Here is a 19,196-nt window from a genome sequence, read left to right on the forward strand (position 1 = left end):
GTGTGTGTGTGTGTGTGTGTGTGTGTGTGTGTGTGTTCAGCAGGTGTGGTGGCTGCTGCAGGTTGAAGTAGACACAATTGAAGAGTTGAAGATGGCCGACTGACGTTCAGCAGGACAAGAAAACCAAAAATTAAACAGCCGACTGAACAAACGGAGAAGAAATGAGATTTAAATAAAAATTAAAACTTTAGAAAAGGAAACAAACTTCTGGACAGAAACTCTCATCTCTTGTTACACTCAGGTAATGTCACTGTTAATGTTGTTTTTTAATATCTTTTTCCATTTAGACTCACTGTTTCTTTAATGTTACTTCCTTTAAAAAGCAAAAAACACATTCTTCATTCTCATGTTTCTGTAAATGTTTGAACTGTAAATGTGTAAAAACTGGTTCTGAATGTTTAAACTGAAGCTGTGTGAATGTTTTAACTTGTTTTTTCTGAGGTTCAAAACACTCTTTCACCACCTTCACCTGTCTTACTGTCTGTCTGTCTCCTTCTTTTTGTCCATCCTTCTTCACTTCCTTCCATCTTTCTTTCTTTAATTCTTCTTTTCTTTCCTTCTTCACAACTTTCACTTCTTTATTCTCTTTATTCTCTTTACTTCTTTGCCTTCAGAAAAGGCATCTTTCTGTTTCTGTTCTGTTACTTTAGAGTCACACATTCAGTATTTTTGATTGATTGATTAACTGTTTGAATTAAAAGCACATGTGAGTTTATGTGACATTAAACTACATCAACTGTGATCATCATGATTCTCAGGTTCACAAATTAAAAGAGAAAAAACATTTTAAAAAGTCCAGTTTACTGGACAGAAAAGTCTTACAACCAGGGTTTATACAAGCTAAGCTGTCGTGTTTTTCTATGAATCTATAAATACTGTTTGTCTTTTTAGACATTGTGACTCTGGATGTTTTCATTCTGGCTGCGTCTTCAGTTGAACATGTGTATGTAAAGTGTGTAAACAGCTTCTGGTTTGTGGACCAAACTTGTTTTTCTGCCACATTTACTGTTTGTGTGACAATTAAACACAGAAACAGTGAAACTGTTTTGCATCTGCAGGTCTTAAAAAGTCTTAAAAAGCACAGACGTTAGGTTCCTCAAAAGGCCTTAAAAGGTCTTAAAAAGTCTGAAATGTAAACCTGCATTAACTGATGTTTTATCGACTGGTTTTCAGCAGAAACAAGTAGTGAACACAACTCTGACACATCATCAGCTTTTAAGCTGATATGTTGAACTTGTCAGCAAACAGTTGCTTATTTCCACATCCAGCAGTTACGGAGCAACATGATCCTCCCATTAATAATGTCAATAATTATATGTGAGGTTCCTCAGGGTTCAATTCTTGGTCCTTTATAGTTTCAATCTGGTTAAAGCTGCTTGAAATTAAGTTTTTGTCCACTTGTTTTCAGCAGAATAGTCTGTAAAAACTACTTCTGTCATATTATCAGCTTATAAAGTAATTGTGGCTAACATGTTAGCAAACAGTTGCTTATTTCCACATCCAGCAGTTACGGAGCAACATTATCATTCATTTGGAGTCGTGTTTCTATCCGCCTGGTGAATTTAAGTCCAATATTCACTCTCTTTTAGCTCTGTTTTTGTTCTCTACCAACTCCTGAGGGAAATATCTGGCTCTTTAGCTGCTAAATGCTCCACTATGTTCACCAGCTAGTCTACAGCTAACTGTGTCTGTTTGCCGTTTGGTGCTGAGCAGGTAGTGTACAACGGCTTTTGACAGCTTTATCTCTGAAAAACAATGCTATGAGAGCGCTGAGAGTGAACCGAAACAGTTGTGTTGTGTTTCTTGTTTCCTCTTTGTTCCCCAAATTGGACAAAAAAATGAGTTAATGCAGTTTAAGTAAAGGATTTGACTCCAGTTGTCTACCTCAGGCGAGCAGAACAGGCAGTGAACTTGTTTGTCACTGAACACTTTCACTGTTTGAGTAGTCAGATGGATGTTTGGTTGGAGGCTCCTGCTGATGCTGCTTCAGATGGATTGTTGTTGTTGTGTTTTCCTGCTGATTACAGCCAGCGTGGATGTAGATGAGGGAGCAGCTCGTTTCCTCTCTGATCAAACAGTTTGAGGATTGTTTTTAAGGAAAAAGTCCAGTCCAGTCTCTCTGCTAGACGTCACTTCCTTCCTCCTCACTCATTCTCGATGCACAACTCCCTTTTTTTCTGAGCGCCACAAAAATAGTCTTGGCGCCGGTCCTCTGGTGAGAGCGAGCAGGGATGCCGACATTTCTATAAAACTCATCATCAGTGAGTAAAATATTTCACTTACAGCTTCATTTTGGCGAATAATTGCGATCCAAATTTAAAAAAAATAAAGATCTGCTTTGGTTGACAAAGAGCATCCATCGAGGAGATGGTCTGGAGCTTTCATTTGTCACATGATCTTCCTCAGCAATCTTCCAGTTGTCGTGGAATAAAATGCTCAAATTTCCATTTTTTCCTGAGCACTTAAAGAACCTTGGTTTTCTTTACTAAAATGTTCAGTATGTAGTAGTAAAACTGTTTCAGAAAGAAAAAAAGCATCTTCATTGTGCCTAGATTTTGATAATAGAATAATCATTTTAGTAATTTTTGAAGCAAATATGCCAAAAATGTGCTGGTTTTAGCTTCTCAGATGTTGTGATTTAACACATTTCCTTGTCTGACATGACAGTAAACTGAATATTTGCACTGTTGTTTCTGCACAGTAAGACATTTAAAACTGTATGATTTATGTACCATTACCTCTGGCAGCAGTGCAAGATCCTTTACTTAAAGGTGCAGTGTGTAGAATTTAGTAGCATCTAGCAGAACAGACTTGGAAGAGATGGAATATAATATTCATAAGTTTTAATTAGTGTATAATCACCTAAAAATAAAAATCATTGTGTTTTCGTTACCTTAGAATGAGCCATTTATATCTACATAGACAGAGGGTCCCCTTCCACGGAGCCGCCATGTTTCTACAGTAGCCCAGAATGGACAAACCAAACACTGGCTCTGGAGAGGACCTCTTGCATTTTTTGCGAGTTTGGTGGCCACCGTAGGTTGTCCTACACACTCGGAAGGGGAGGAGGAGGGGTATTCAGTTGGTTGCAATCTCACCTCACCACTAGATGCCACTAAATCCTACAAGCTGGTCCTTTAAGTAAAAGTACCAATACAGCAATGTAAAAATACTCCATTACAAGTTAAAGTCCTGCATGAAAAATCCTCCTACAGTAAAAGTACATAAGTATTATGAGCTTGATGTAGTTAAAGTATTGCAGTAAAAGTACTTAAGTATTATGAGCTTGATGTAGTTAAAGTATTGCAGTAAAAGTACTTAAGTATTATGAGCTTGATGTAGTTAAAGTATTGCAGTAAAAGTAGTGGTTTGGTCCCTCTGACTGATATATTATTATATATGACATCATTAGATTATTAATAGTGAGGCATCAGTGTTAGAGCAGCATGTTACTGTTGTAGCTGCTGGAGGTGGAGCTAGTTTCAACTACTTTATATACAGTTAGCTAGTTTAGTCCAGTGGTTCCCAACCTAGGGGTCGGGGCCCCTCCAAAGGGTCACCAGATAAATCTGAGGGGTCGGGCCCTTAACAATGACCTTGACAACAACCCCACAGAGGTTAAATACCTGGGACTCCCCTCCCACACATCGAGGATAACGATGACCTTGATCACTGAGAATCTTCACAGATGATATAATGTGAACTGATGGAGCTCAGCCAGAGGTGCATTTGTCCAATCAGCTGTATATTTACTCGTAAATGAGGAAGCGAACTTTAAATATCTGCTGATCTTTACCAAACCAGAATGAAAGAGATTTAAAAAAACTGTTCTGGCTTTGTGTTGCTCACAAGTCCATTTAAGAGCTCATTATTCTTTGAGATGAAGATCTTCATCAGTATATTTACACAGAAACTGACTGAGTGACAAACTTCCTGAAGCAGCAGTATTTGTTCAGCTTTGCTTCAAGGAGCTTCAGTACGCTGTGTGTTTGTTTGTGCTCTTCCAGTTCTGTCTGTGTGACAACCAAACAACATTTTAGAGCAACACATTTTTATAAGTAAGGACGTCTTTACAAAGTGGAGACATTTGTAAAGACATTCTGGAGACATGAGGACATTTTAGAAAAAGTGGAACATTTTTAGAAAGATATTTTTGAATGTGGGGATGTTTTTGTAAAGTGAAAATGTTTCTGTGTATTGAGGACATTTTTTTCAAGTATTACATTTTTTTTTTTTGACAATTATGACATTTTCATTATGACAGTTAGGACATTTTTAGACAATGCAAAGGAAATTGGGATGTGAAGACATTTTTTAGTAGTAAGGACAAATTTTTGCAAAGTGAAGACTTTTCTGGGAAGTGAGGAACATTTTTAGAAAATTATGACTGACATTTTTTTGTAAAATTAAAATAATTGTATCCAGTGAGGGCATCTTTAGACATTAAAAAGGCATTTGAAAGGAGAGGAAGTTTTCGAAACTAGGACATTTTTGGAAAGTGAGGTCATTTTTTATTAGTAGGGACATTGTAAAGTGGAGATATTTGAAAGTAAAGACTTTTTTCAAAGGTTGACATTTTGGCATTTTTTAACTTTTCTTTTTTAAACTGACATTTTTTGAAATGCCAGGCAATTTTGAAATGTGAGTCAATTTTTGTAAAGTGAAAAAAGAAATTGTTAAGTTTTGTTTTGTTTTTGTTTTTTTTAAATAGGACATTTTTCACAAAGTGGAGACTTTTCTGGAAAGTGAGGACATTTTCCAAAGTTTCCAAAAAAACCCTAACCCTGACTTTTTTGGGAAAGTGTGAAACATTTTTGGAAAGTCAGGTAATTTTGAAATGTGAGGGTGTTTATATAAAGTGAAAATGTTTTTGTATAGTGAGGACAGTGGAAACATATTTGGTAAATGAAGAAATTTTCAAAAAAGGAGGTAATTTCTTGAAAGTAAGTACATTCTTTGCTAAGTGGAGACATTTTTAGAAAGTTCAGACATTAAAAAAAAAAAAATTCTTATATTTTTCTATGTTTATGTTTAAAACCAGAACATTTTTGCAAAGTCTAGATATTTCTGGGAAGTGAGAATATTTCAGAATAAGATAGGAGACTTTGGAAAGCATCAACATTATTAGAAAGTTGAGACATTTTTCAAAAATATTATATTTTCTTTTTAGTTTGTTTTTTTAGTACACAGATTTTTGTTTTGTTTTGTTTTGTTTTTTTAGAAAATTGTAAAAGTGAAGACATTTTGTGACCTTTTTTGGAAAGTGAGGATGTTTTGGCTCCTCCTCTAAAGGTTGTTTAAGCGTTGAAACTTTAAGAGGTTTTATGTTGTTAAGGTTAGAATCAGGTTTATGTGAAGGTTTGGGGGCTGGGAAATGTATTTTGTGTGTATGTTGCGTCTTTATCAGATAGATTCCTCAGGCGGTAACACAGAAACAGTGTTGAAACGTTGTGAGGTGTGTTGTTATCAGACTGTGACTTAATGTGCTGCTGCTGTTTGTTCATGGTGGAGACCTGCGGCTGGAATTCCACTCAGTCATGTCAGCGGAGTTTAATGTTTGTTTGATTTTATACGTCACTGTTGTTGGGAAACCTCCAAACTCCAGTTTAAGACTTTTCATTGTCCAATTCCTTCCCAGTTTAAAAATAGCGCGACAGTGAATGGTTTTATATGGCGACGCTTTTTTCTACCTTCTTTTGCTTCATCAGGCATGACATTCAAAAACCAAATGGCTGAAGTAAAACCCTTTGCTGTGGACTGTCAGTGTAACTATGTGACTCAAAAATAATCTTAGATCGACACTTTTCATATGTTTGATCTGGAAGTGGCGGCCATTTTGGGATTATTTTATTGTCTCAGGCCAAAATGTAGTTAATTGGCTAAAACATGCAAACCGCTAGTATGTCGTTTTAGGACTTTAGGTGGCTTCAATCATAAAAAACTCAGTTTTTTGTTCACTTCATGGGACATTCTTGAATTATTCCGCACTGCATTAAGTACCAACAAAGTTTATGTTTATGTTTGCTTTGATAAAACTGAATATAATGTGAAAAATTATGTTAACGTTACATTCACATTCAGCCATTTTGCCACCAGTTTGTTGACACTTTTGTAGTTCTTTTCATTATAGTTGTCTGATGTTTTTGTAAAAGGCATTTGGAAGATGAAGAAAATGTTCAAAATTAGGAAAGTGAGGACATTTTTATAAGTAAGGACATTCTTTGCAGAGAGGAGACATTTCTGTATGATGACAAAATTTTTGTGAAGAATAGTGGGGAGATTTGACAGTGAAAAGGCATTTGGAAGATGAAAATACAGCCCTTAACAGATTTATGTCAATGTTGGCATTCTTACCTGTTTTAAAAGGTTTGTCAGAGGACTGTGGATGAATTCAGTTCTGGCTCAGTGTCCCCAGGAGATGATTTATGTCCGGTGCCAAAGTTCAGGACCAACACTGGAATAAGATTTTCCTTTCTATGTATTGAGGTGGACAGTCAGGATGTTGAGGTCGAAGTGGTGGATGGGCGTGAAACAAACCCGACTGTCCTTCACAGATCGATCTGCAAATAACATTCGTTTTTCCTACCACTAACTACTTATACTTTAGGTGCCATGTACATTTACTGCAGAAAGTGGAAATTTTAATAACGTTGCAATTGAACGTATCATGGTTTTGTAGAATTGTACAATATCAAAGTTCCAGTGTGGCGATGTTGAGTTGTTTAGTCTATAAATCTCTACCTTTTTCCTTAAATTGACACATTACATCAATGCAAATTTTACAATATTATTTGCTTATTGCATATGCTCTTTATACTATGAACACATTCCTCAGTCAACATATTTTACATGTTTTTTATTGTAAATTTCTATTTTATATTCATGATTACTTGTATTTCATCTTTTCTCTGATTGAACATCGAGGCAAAATCCTTTTATTTGAAAACCTGCTCGGCAATAAATAAACCTGTTTCTGATTTTGCTTCTGATTGAATAAAAGGTTACGTTAGCAAACATTACTGATAGAGACATAACTTCACAGAAATCCAAGATGCTGCTCATTACTGAAAGAGGACAAACAGTTAAATCAACTCTCAGAGGAAGATATTTTGGGGCGGTGGAGGATACGTTTTATTAAGCAGAAACAGATACATGCAGGTTGTTGAATAAGACTTTGCATTAAAACTATAATTTCACATCATTGTTTAGTTTTTATTTGAACATTTCCTCATAGTTTCCTCAGTGTGTTTGCTTTGAATTATTCTGTGATTTCTTGTGGCCAAAAATCAGCTTTAACTCATCTCACAGAGGTTGAGACAGGAAGTAAAACCTCCCGTTAACCACTAGAGGCCAGACTAACTCCCAACATCAACTTGTTTCACCTCTCTCTCGCTTCCAGAGCTCTCCCCTTCATCCTCCTCATCATGTTCATCAACCATTCATCACCAAATTCATCTCATCCACCACCCTCAGGGGCCGCACCCACCCCTACACCCCTGCACCCCACCACCATCCTCTCCACCACCTTGACCCACACTAACGCCACCGTCAACCCGGCCGCCGCTGCCATATCCAACTTCTTCAACGATCTGCTGGATAAGATCCCCTGTAAGTCACCAAACTAAAGCCTCCTCAAACCGGTTTGGAGGAGTTTAGGATCAAAGCTGTTGACCTGCTCAGGCGTCTTTAGACTGGGTGACAACTGGGAAAGATGGGTGTAATTAAACCTTTGTTACGATCCGTGTCAGAAAAGAGTTTATGAGAAGAGAAACGTGTCATCAGCTCGTCAAACATCTGCAGCTCTGATGTTTGAAAATGCAGCAAAGTTACACAAACTTCACATAAAGGTTTACAGCTGGTGATTTTCTATTTTTAAACTCAAATGTCTGTGATTGACTGACTGAGTGATGAAGTTACACCATTGTCTTGAAGCTTGGGACAGCCAAGTATCCCAGAATGCATTTCACAGGTAGGACTGTTGATATATATTTATCAGGCGACAAAGTAACCATTTAGATTCCCAATATCAGGTCAGTTTATCCAAATAACACATACTTGGAAATTTGCTCCGATGTTTTTGGAGATATGAGGAGCCACTGGCTGGGTTGAGACCAGCCGGTCATCTCAGCTGTTAGCAGCCTAGCGACTCCTGAGATGATCAGCTGGTCAACATGTCGTCGTCCTGGTGAGAACATGATCCGATGAACTGATCTGTGCGGCTCTTTGGTGATTTACCGCTGGCTCTAATGTCTCCGCAGCATATTTTGATTTATGATATAATTCCTTTTGATAGATAAATGTTGGTCTCACAGATGAAATCTAACACTTGTAGCTGCCACATTAATTTGACTGATGTAAAGTGAAGCTTTATGTTTTTACTGGAGAGAACAACAGCGCTGCCCCTGGAGCTCTATATGTACAGATACACCACATTTACATACATATAAATGGATTAAAATGAACAGATCAGTCTATATTAAATGTCACTTTATTTTATTACAGCTACATAACAGACCGAATAACATAATTTACTGCATCTCTCTGTCAATGAGGTTGTTTTGTGTATATTTTTTAAGTGTTAGTGGAGCTTAGAGTTGAGATTATTTTGTCACAGTTCAGTCAGGCAGGTGTGTTGAAGCTGAGCTGCTGCTGTTCCAACTGAGTCCTCGGAAGTTTGTACTCCTGAGTCGAATTTACCGAGTCCAAACTAGCAAATATTCAAGTTGGTGTACTCGGTATTAAGAAAGGCCTTGTGATTAGCTTCAGTCATGTGTCGCCCCTTCCTGTATCCCTCTAGCATTTCATAGACGGTCCAGCCATGTACCAGGTTTTAACCTAATCTTGTTCTTATTGTCTACAAATCTCATGTGTAGAGCCAAACCAACAATAACCTGAATTTTTATAAGTATTGTGTGTGTATCCAAAGCCTGATAAAGTATCTAATTCCTCTGTGTCTGTATCTGCTGTACTAGAAACTTCTATCCTCAGAGTTACAATCTTATCAGTTATTAGTCTTTGGAGTCGTTTCTAAACAAACCAAGGTAACCAAACTCTTCATAATGAAGGAACATGTCTCCCAGTGCAGCAATATGGCTCACTGACGTGTTTTTAATGGGTTTTTTTTTGCAACAACGGAGGAATAAGATATATCAGGCTTTGGAAACACACACAATACTTGTTAGTAGATCAGTTCATTGTTGGTTTGGATCCAAACATGAGATTTGTTCGTTTATGCCCCACCAGGTAGTAGGCAAGTGTGTCCCCCACCTGAAATAGAGCAACACACACTAGACTGAACCCCTAGTTGATGGACACAAAGTGGTTTTTAGAGCCAAGTGAGAATTTGGCCCCAAATTTCTGTCTGAATTTTGCCTCAGGCCGTCCTCAGTCTCCAAAACTCTAAATAGGTCATCGGTGGATGGAGAGATCCCAGTGTCAGACAATAAAAAAGTTTTAAACCTATTTCAACTCTGTTTCCTTCCCACGTAGCAGAAAATAACATCCTGTTGCTTTTTTTGTACAGCTCAAGAAAAACATTTTGTATGGAAATATAAAATTATAGAATGTGATTGTAAGGTACATTAAGGCAGCCTTAATGGTCTCTGTTAACAGAAAAGACAGTTGGTTATGTGATTGAGGTTAGATTGAAGAGAAATTCCATTTCATGTTTTATTGCTCATTATATGATTGTTGAAGTGCTAAACTTTTTGAGCTGTGAATGTTTCTTGTGTCAGGGTGTTTATTTGTGGACTTTGGGACAGAAGTTCTTTGTTAGAGATGTTATGTAAGAACTTACGTGGGCACTTGTATCTTCACACCATCTACCTGCACACCTTATTTCAGAAAGCAGAGTGTGAGGAAGCGAATGTTTTCAATGACAAAGTGAATATTGGTTTACAGATTTTGTTTTTTATCAGTTTAAAGAAAAACAGGTCAACAAGATAATGAGCTAATTACTAAACCAGCCTAATTTAGAACATATGGTTTAATCAAAAATAAGTTCAGTACTGTCTGAAAATTATGTGAAATTTATCTCTATGTGCCGGGCTGAGATGTGATATCTGACCATAACATTTGGAAACAGGACGATATGTGTGTGCTGAAGAACAGAATCAGCTTTGTCAGTTATTTATTTATTTATTTTTCTCCTTATTATGATTATTATTATCACAGAAAACTAAAAACAATTACTTCTGTATGGAAGATATTGAAATTATGAAAACACTTTGTGAAATGGATATTTTTGCTGGTCATTAAGAACAAAAAGTTCTATAAAGGTTGCGTTTATGTTTGGTTTTTTTTGTTTGTTTTTCTGCATACATACAGTCTGTGGTTTGATGATCTGTTTCTGTTTGGACTGGAAGTTGTTACTCATATGTTGTATTAATGCGTGTCATGTAATCCCAGGTGGAGAGGATCATTTTTAATGGTGTGACAAAAAAGAAATTCATTCAATCATTGTATGTGCATGAATAAATAACACAAATAACTAACTGGCGGTCCATGTTGTCTCCCGTAGTGCCTCGATGGGCGATCTACACCATCTTTGCGGCCGGTGGTCTGCTGATTCTGCTCTGCCTTCTGTGTATCTGCATCAAGTGCTGCTGCAAAGGGAAGAAGAAGAAGCGGCAGAATAAGAACGATGAGAAGATCAACTTGAAGGGAGTGAACGGAAAAACCACCGCAGCTCTGGTGAGTGACTTTTTACACATCTACAAGTTTTTTTTTTACTTTCCTTTATTGAAAACAACAAATTCAAAACAAAACAGGCTACTTACAAAACTTAAAGGCTATTTATTTATTGCAATCGGAGGAAATGCATCATTTATTAAAAATCAGAAACACATGATACTGTAAAAATGAGCTTCTTGGTTTTTAAAGACCGCTGGGTGTTTATTTTTCTGAAAAAACAGATGCTTCAATCTGTGACTCAAAGGTGTTTAATTATAATATATGAGAAACGCAAACTGAGGCTAAACTTTCAGTCACAGTGTGCAGAAGTATACAGAAAAAACTGCTCCCTGATAAATTTAAAAAGCGGTGGGCAAATCATATCTTGGTTCGGCCGACATCCTCGTTTGCATGACGTCACTAACCAGATGTGTGTGATGTTTCCTGCGGTGTGACAGGTTCAGCCTGATGTGGCAGATGTGGACTACGGCTCAACCAAACAACAGAGAGGAAAACTGCTCTACTCTCTGGAGTACAACGCCAATCAGTCTGAGGTGACGTTTTACAGAGCAGCTCCTCTGCTATAACTCACAGTGGAGCTGAAACGATTGGTCGATTAATCAATTTGCTGCCAACTGTTATGTTAATCGCCAACTATTTTGATAATCGGTTAATTATTTTGAGACATTGTTTAAGAAAAAAGTCCTAATTCTCTGATTCCAGCTTCTCAAATGTGAATATTTTCTGGTTTCTGTAGTCTTCTATGACAGTAAATAGAATATCTTTGAGTTGTGGACAAAACAAGACATTTGCGGACGTCATGTTGGACTTTAAGAAACAGTGATCGATATTTTTCACATTTTCTGACATTTAATAGACCAAACAACCACTAGATTAATCACAGACAATAATCGACAGATTAATCGATAATGAAAATAGTTGTTAGTTGCAGCCAAATTGCAACTAAGTCAGTTTTCAAACCAGAATCAACAAACATTTGATGATTCCAGCCTTTCACATATGACAATTTGCTGATATTCATTGTCTTACATTGTTGTGAACTGAATATTTTTAGGTTTTGGACTGTTGGTCAGACAGAAAAGCAATCTGAAGACATCATTTTGGATTCTGGGAAATTGTGATGAGCATTTATAATAATCAGCAGATAAATGGATAATGAAAATGATCTTTGTTCTGTGCTCATAACTCTCTGTTTACAGCTCACTGTGGGGGTCAAACAAGCCGCAAACCTGAAGGCCATGGACCTGGGAGGAAGCTCTGACCCCTACGTGAAAGTCTACATCTGTCCTGACAAATCCAAAACCTGTGAGACCAAAGTATTCAGACACACGCTGAACCCCGTCTTCAACGAACATTTCAACTTCCAGGTAAAAGCCGGTAATCTTGGTTAAAATGACCCTCCATAGAGTGAGCTCTTTGGCGCCTCCAGCTGCTGGAGCCCTAGTTGAACATCTATCTTGCCTCTTGCCTAAAAACGTACCTGTTGACATCACAAGGAAGTAACCTTCCCATAACTCTTTGTTTTTGTCTCCTGCTTCAAACTGCAGTGCAGCAGTCAGTAGAAATGTTGAGGTGCAGCTACGTCCATTTTGGTCGTTATTTGAAGCAGAACTGCAACTACTCGATTTGTTGCCAACTACTAAATGAATCGCCAATTATTTTGATAATCGATTAATTGTTTTGAGTCATTTCTTAGGACAAAAACATCCAAATTGGTCGAAACAAAACAAGACATTTGCTGATGTCACCTTGGGCTTTGAGAAACAGTGATTGACATTTTTCACCATTTTCTAACAATTTATTGACTAAAGAACTAATTGTTTAATCAAGAAAATAGTCAACAGATTAATCGATAATGAAAATAATCGTAAATTGCAACCCTACAAAGGTGCACTACATGTCACACACCAGGTAAAGCTGAAATAATATTTTAGCTAAAGGATATCAAGATGTTCTGCCTCTTTGTTGAGTTGCTTCATCTCCATGATGATATTTTGGCATATTTTTAGGTGAACTGACCCTTTTAATAATCTAAACTCAATGCTACAAACAAACACAAACAAAAAAAAGAGGCTTCTGTTTTTAACACGGGTAATTTTCTTTTCCCAGATAGCCAAGTCTACGCTGCTGAAGTCGACGGTGGTGTTGCAGATGTTTGACTTCAACAGATTCTCCAAACACAACATCATTGGCGAGCTCAGGCTGCAGCTCGGCGACGTCGACTGGAACCACGTCATCGAGGAGTGGCAGGACCTCGCTGAACCCGCCAAGTTTGAGGTTTTCTTTGTCATTATTCCCTTTTCACACTGGTCTACATTTCATAAAGCAAGTGACAGTGGCTGGACAGGTGTGTAGGCGTTTGCTGAATTTGAACTTTGGTAGTCCAGTTTCTCATTTATGACCATTACGTTCTGAAAGATAAATCTCTGGTGTTGTTTCAAAGAGACCCTTAAGATCATTGAAAAACACCTGCCACCGTTTTAAAGGTATTTCCAGAATCTTCAAAGAATCTTTCAACTATCTGGATCAAAAGACTTTTATTCTTCCAAAGCTTCAACCCTGTTCCCTAATCCAAAGAAAGATGGAAGCCAGAAGTGACATTTATCTGGAACTGTAGGTCATACCAACACAGTTAGATATTAGGTTAATTTATCTGTAGTAATGTTGTTTTACATTATATGTTATACATAATATGTTTATATGTTATTATATTCTTTTGTCATACAAAACAAGAATAAGAAGATATGTCATTTACCACTACCTTCTGCTTTTTTAGCAGAAAGAATATTTTCGTTTTTTTGTTTTGTTTTGTTTTCGCTTGAAATAAGCAGTGAAAATTTGTGCTGAATTTTGTGATGGTTGTAATACAACTTTTGTTTCTGCTGTCTTGTTTGTGTGCTGCAGGAAGAAAACCTGGGGGAGATCTGCTTCTCTCTGCGTTACGTTCCCACTGCCAGCAAACTGACTGTGGTGATCCTGGAGGCCAAAAACCTGAAGGCCATGGACATCGGAGGAACCTCAGGTCAGACTGAACCGAGATCTCCTAATGAAAATATTCACTCCCCAAAACTTCTGAACCAAACATTTTTCATACCACTGCTCTGACGGAGAAAACACTTTAGGGTGACATGACAGTCTGGTCTCCATGTTGAAGTCTGAATGTCGAGGTTTGAGAGTTTGTTAAAGTCTGACAGAAATTGAATTTTTTTTTGTCTTCTACAGTACATATCTGCTTAGTAACTGTGCCCCCTAGTTTAGTATTAGTATTCATCCGATGAAATATCATTCTGTTATCCACCTACATAGTCAGAAACTTTATTTCAACACAGCAAATCAGATCTTTACATAAAGCGATAACATGTCATTCTATCATTGGCAAAGCAGACGGTCACACTGAGCCTGATTGCATCCTGCTACACAACACAAGTCACAGACTCTGAACAACAACCCACATCAGCTTTCCTGCTAAAGTCTCTTTCTTAGCTAACTAACAAACATGAACACACATCTTGTCCTGCACCGTAGCTTGTTGAACGAGCCACCAAACAAACATTCACCAGGGAAAAGTGCGATATTAACATCTGTTTGCAGCTAGATAGCTAATTAGCTGCTCAGCTGCAGCACATTAAACAGCATGTAAACATACCTGCAGATGTCACTTCAGACCTGTTAGTTCTTACTCTTCAATACCATTGCTAACAACACACTGTCTGTCCAAGACTTGTACCTACAACAGTTTTTTAGCTTAAACTACGTCAACACTAAGTCAGATAAATTCTAAAATGATCTGCATCCACAGCAGGAGTTTCAGCTCGTTTTTGCAAATGGCTCCATCCACATTAAAAATGCCAAAACAGGTAATTTTCCTCCTGCTGGACATGTGTGGAGGACAGATGAGCAAGTCAGCCATAGGCAATGCACTATTTCTCTTTCCACAGCGGCTTCCTGACATTTAGTTTATTGCAAGCAGATTCCAACAGTTTGAGTAGAGAAAGGTGGTAGATAGCTACGTTTAGCTCTAAATAAGCTGTCAAAGTAGACAATAAAGACTCACATGAAGCCGTCCGCCATTGTTGTTCTGTCGCTATATTTCTTCCTCTTCCTCTGCCAATGAAATACTGCCACCATCTGTTCTGTCAGTGAAATGACAGTGTTTCTGCAAAGCTTTCCCCATTTTACCCGAACACACTACAACACCAAGCTGGCGTTTTCACATTTACACACCCTGGAGGACATTTTGGAAAAGTTTTGTTTTCAGGGGAGAAAAATGCCGTTTTAGTCCATCAAACACAAATACCGACATTTAATTTTTGGTGTGGATACTGCAAATTCTTAATGACGTCTTACCATTATAACATTTTTGTAACAATTTTACTGTTTCTCCAACTTTGCCACAAAGTATGAAAACATTTATTTTTTGACCATGTTCTGTGTATCTATCTCTGTGTTTGCAGATCCGTATGTGAAGGTGCAGTTGGCTCTGGACAAGAGGAAGTGGAGGAAAAGGAAGACGTCCATTAAAAAGAAGACGCTGAACCCTTATTACAACGAATCCTTCACCTTCGACGTGTCATTTGAACAAATCCAGGTGAATTTAATACATAACATACGTAACAAAGAATTTGCTTTGTTTCAGAACCGTGACTAAGATGTAATGAGCGAGACATTTTACAGTGTAAAAATCGACTTGTCAGTATGTGACGAAGACACTGTTTTTACATTACCATAATCATATCTTTAGCATTTCTCTACTGAGATTTCTTCTTATTTTTCAGCTGATAGAGTGTATACACCAATACCATATATCAGCCCGGCGTATTTATTGGTTTACTGTAGCTCTAATAAGAAATATTAATTAATTCAAATTAACTTTCCAAGGTTCACCTCTTGGGATGGAAGCAGTAATGTCAGACAGATATTTGTCTCTGTTTTTAGCTTATTTCAGTTTTCTTAATATTAACAATTGTTTTGTAACTTTCTCTGTTCTTTGAGCCTTTATACATCGTCATCTGGTTTTTAAGTAATTTGTGTGTCTGCATGTCTGAAACTTGTAACCCTGCCGACTTGGCCGGATTTCCCTTGAAAAAGAGGTTGCTAATCATTTTTTGCCTGCTGTCCTTTTGGGACAAAGGAATATTTCACCCAGTGCAGCGGTGTGGCTCATTTATGTGTTTTTAATAGTTTCTGGACAACAACGGAGGAATAAGATATATCAGGCTTTAGATGCACACACAATACTTGTTAGTAGATCAGTTTATTGTTGGTTTGGATCCAAACATGAGATTTGTTGACAATAAGAAAAATATAGAAAATCACCAGACTTTAAGTTTAAATAAATTCATAAATAACTTGGAAAAATAACATCAGAACTTTCTGAGTGAATCTAAACCACTAGAGGGGAGGGAGTACTGCTTTTTCTTTGGTTAGGGTGGCGTGATGTGACCCCTCCTCACCGGTCTTGTTTGATACTGTGTGTAATCCCAGAAAAAATATTGTGGTATATAAACAATTTGATTGTTTCAAAACTTTAAATGTAGGTGAAATGACCCTTTAATTTATCCACCCACCCAACAACATGACAACAAAGTCATCTCTCCTGCACACTTGACTCTGTCGTGATGTTTTGTGTTGACTCTGCTCGTCCTCAGAGAGTGAACCTGGTGATCTCCGTGTGGGACCACGACGCCATGACCCGCAATGACGCCATGGGGAAGATCTTCCTGGGCTGCGACGCCACGGGGAACCAGCTGAGGCACTGGGCCGACATGTTGTCCAACCCACGGCGGCCGGTCGCTCAGTGGCACAACCTGCTGTCGGCCGAGCAGGTCAACTCCACCCTGACCCTAAAAAGCAAGATCCCCCTGTCCAGCAAACTGCCCTTCTAATGGAAAACACACAGTGTTGGTGGTCCTGTAGAAGACCAATCATTTCAAACAGACAAAACCAGTATGAGGAGATTTAAATATTGTTTATTTCATCTATCGTATTGATTTCTTTGTATTTTACATTAAAGATTAACTATTATATTTTGGTATCAAATCATAAAATGATAAATGATATTTTACTTTCCAACATGAGCACTTCACTCTTCCTGTATAAACTGTATCAGACCTCAAAAGAAATGTCAACCTTCAAATAGTCAATCTTCAAGTTTTCTCTAATATGAATTAAATATTATTTTATCAATTGCATCACATGTAATGTGTCCAGATGAGTCCTCAGTGATCCTCAGGATGTGATGACCACCAAACGGATCCACGTCCTCGAAATCTTTGAAAATTGTAGAGAAGCTTTTGAGCTGTGGAAAAGTCACAGAAATAACTAATTTTATAACTAATTAACTATCCTGGAAAACAAGGCGTTGCTCTGGAAAGACTTTGTGTGAAACAAAATTCTGTTAAAGCATCAAATTTATTTCCGTCCAGTGTCCCTGCAGTAATTCTGTTCAGGTATGAGGTGAAGATGGATGATGCACATGTTCAGTGTTCATCTGATAATAGCTTTTACATGTTAAAGCAGCTATATTCACTATTTTTATAAGATCAGTGTATAAAGTGTCAGTGTGTAATGTGTTTGGCTCGTAGTGATGAACCTACAGAGAATTATCAGTGACTCTGCAGCTCCTCTCGGCTTTACGGAGCTTTATAGTGAGTTTCAGCTCATTGTTCATCTGTCCGGCTGCAACTTTACTGTTTTGGTTCACTCTCAGTGTTCTCATAGAGAAAGCTGTAAAAAGCCGCTGTACACTACCTGCTCAGCACCAAACGGCAAACAGACACAGTAAGCTGTAGACTAGCTGGTGAACATAGTGGAGCATTTAGCAGCTAAAGAGCCAGATATTTCCCTCAGGAGTTGGTAGAGAGCAAAAACAGAGCTAAAAGAGAGTGAATATTGGACTTACATTCACCAGCTGGACAGAAACACGACTCCAGATGAATGATAATGTTGCTCCGTAACTGCTGGATGTGGAAATAAGCAACTGTTTGTTAACAAGTTCAACATATCAACTTAAAAGGTGATAATATGTCAGAGTTGTGTTCACTGCGTGTTTCAACAGAGAGCTTGGTGTTGACTCCTCTTTCCCCAGATAGATGGAGGTTTAAATTAAGAACAGATATCAATCAAGCTGAGTTCAGCAGGTGTTTCTTCCTGCTGCTTCAGGCCTCCAGAGATCATTAAGTGGTCCCTGAGCTCCGCATTCACAAACCAGCAGAGAACTGAGGGGCTGGTTTTAGTTTGTACTGTCAGCACCTGATGCTGAAATATGATCTCACTTTACCCGGAGGAGGAAATATTCACTTTAACAGGAGACTTTTAATCAAATTAAAACAGCTTCCAGAGTTGATCAGATCTCAGAAACTTTGACCAAATAACATTGAAAACTTAAGCTAAGTGTAGCTCAGTCGAGCTGTATAGCTACCACACCGAGGTCATATGCTTAATATTAGTTTTAACAACCTTAGGAGGGTTTAGAGTATGTATGAACTGGAGTCAGTGCCCATAAAACGCTGGTGCTCTTGGTGGGGAACTGCAGTATTAAATCCAATTGCAGGTACAGCAGTCTAATTAGTATTCAATAATTATTGGTTTGGGTCTGATTACATTTCTATGTATATATTGGCTTTTAATTTTTAACCATCCACTTGCGTGCCATTAATTAGATTTTGCACCGTGGATGAAGGCAAACTGCTTTTTCTTCATTTGAAAAACTACAAAAACATGATTGGAAGAAACAACTTGAAACACTGGAGTTTACTCTCCAGTAAAACTTACAAATTCATACCACTATGATCATTAATGCAACCTAATGCTGAAACAATGTCAGTTATAAAACTGTAATAAGACCAAATGTCCATGTGAGGCTGTACACGGCAGTGTATCATTTGCTAGATGCTAACGTTAGCTATGATTTACCTCATAGCTCACCTCAATCCTGGCCATACAGGCGTTTATGGGCATGTGCAACGAGCCAACATCAGCTTGTAAGCGAAGAAGAAAACAACATTATTGACTTGCAGGGAGCGTTTCTACATTTACCTAAAGTTTAACAGTATATAAATAACAGAAAACCACAAAGAGCAGGATATGTCCTCTTTAACATCCAACAGATGTTGACATGCTAGCTGTGTTTTGATATTAATGTGATTAGAGCTGAGCCTGACAAGCTGAGTCTGAGATGTCCTAAAATGGCCACCATACAAAGGATGAACCCTTTTTTTATTTAGGTCACAACGTGGCCTTTTCTCTGGCGCCACTCTCAGGACAAACTTTACATTTTTTTTACCCCACTAGTAATCAGAATATGTTATACTCAAGTTACCTCAGGAGGGTGTTCGTCAGGATCAGAGGGTGATTTTAAGGAGGCAGCGGGTCAACGAAGGTCCTACAGACTCAACAGTGATGAGCTGAGGAGCTTGAGGAGTCTCTTTGAAATGCAAATGTCCCACCCACCCACCCAGCTCCGCACTGACACAACACTTAACATCAGAAGATGTTTTTTTAGA

At 37.9% G+C, this 19,196-nt stretch overlaps 1 protein-coding gene across 1 annotated transcript; it reads left to right on the forward strand.

The window, feature by feature from the left end:
* Positions 1-7,296: 7,296 nt before the first annotated feature.
* On the forward strand, positions 7,297-16,718 carry syt8 (synaptotagmin VIII). Its single transcript, XM_067590809.1, has 8 exons — positions 7,297-7,608; positions 10,520-10,692; positions 11,130-11,225; positions 11,892-12,059; positions 12,802-12,969; positions 13,597-13,714; positions 15,147-15,280; positions 16,341-16,718. The coding sequence occupies exons 1-8, from the start codon at positions 7,425-7,427 to the stop codon at positions 16,575-16,577; spliced, it is 1,278 nt and encodes a 425-aa protein (XP_067446910.1). The 5' UTR covers positions 7,297-7,424; the 3' UTR covers positions 16,578-16,718.
* Positions 16,719-19,196: the final 2,478 nt, after the last annotated feature.

This window comes from Thunnus thynnus, chromosome 5 (genome assembly GCF_963924715.1).
Source record: "Thunnus thynnus chromosome 5, fThuThy2.1, whole genome shotgun sequence".
Classification (NCBI taxonomy): Eukaryota; Metazoa; Chordata; class Actinopteri; order Scombriformes; family Scombridae; genus Thunnus; species Thunnus thynnus.

What these genes read in the sequence shown, in the direction of transcription:
- syt8 (XM_067590809.1), top strand. Translation starts at nt 7,425, where the DNA reads ATGTTCATCAACCATTCATCACCAAATTCATCTCATCCACCACCCTCA. An exon ending in GGACATCGGAGGAACCTCAG is followed by an intron (nt 13,715 to 15,146) that starts GTCAGACTGAAC and finishes CTGTGTTTGCAG; the next exon opens with ATCCGTATGTGAAGGTGCAG. An exon ending in TGTCATTTGAACAAATCCAG is followed by an intron (nt 15,281 to 16,340) that starts GTGAATTTAATA and finishes GCTCGTCCTCAG; the next exon opens with AGAGTGAACCTGGTGATCTC.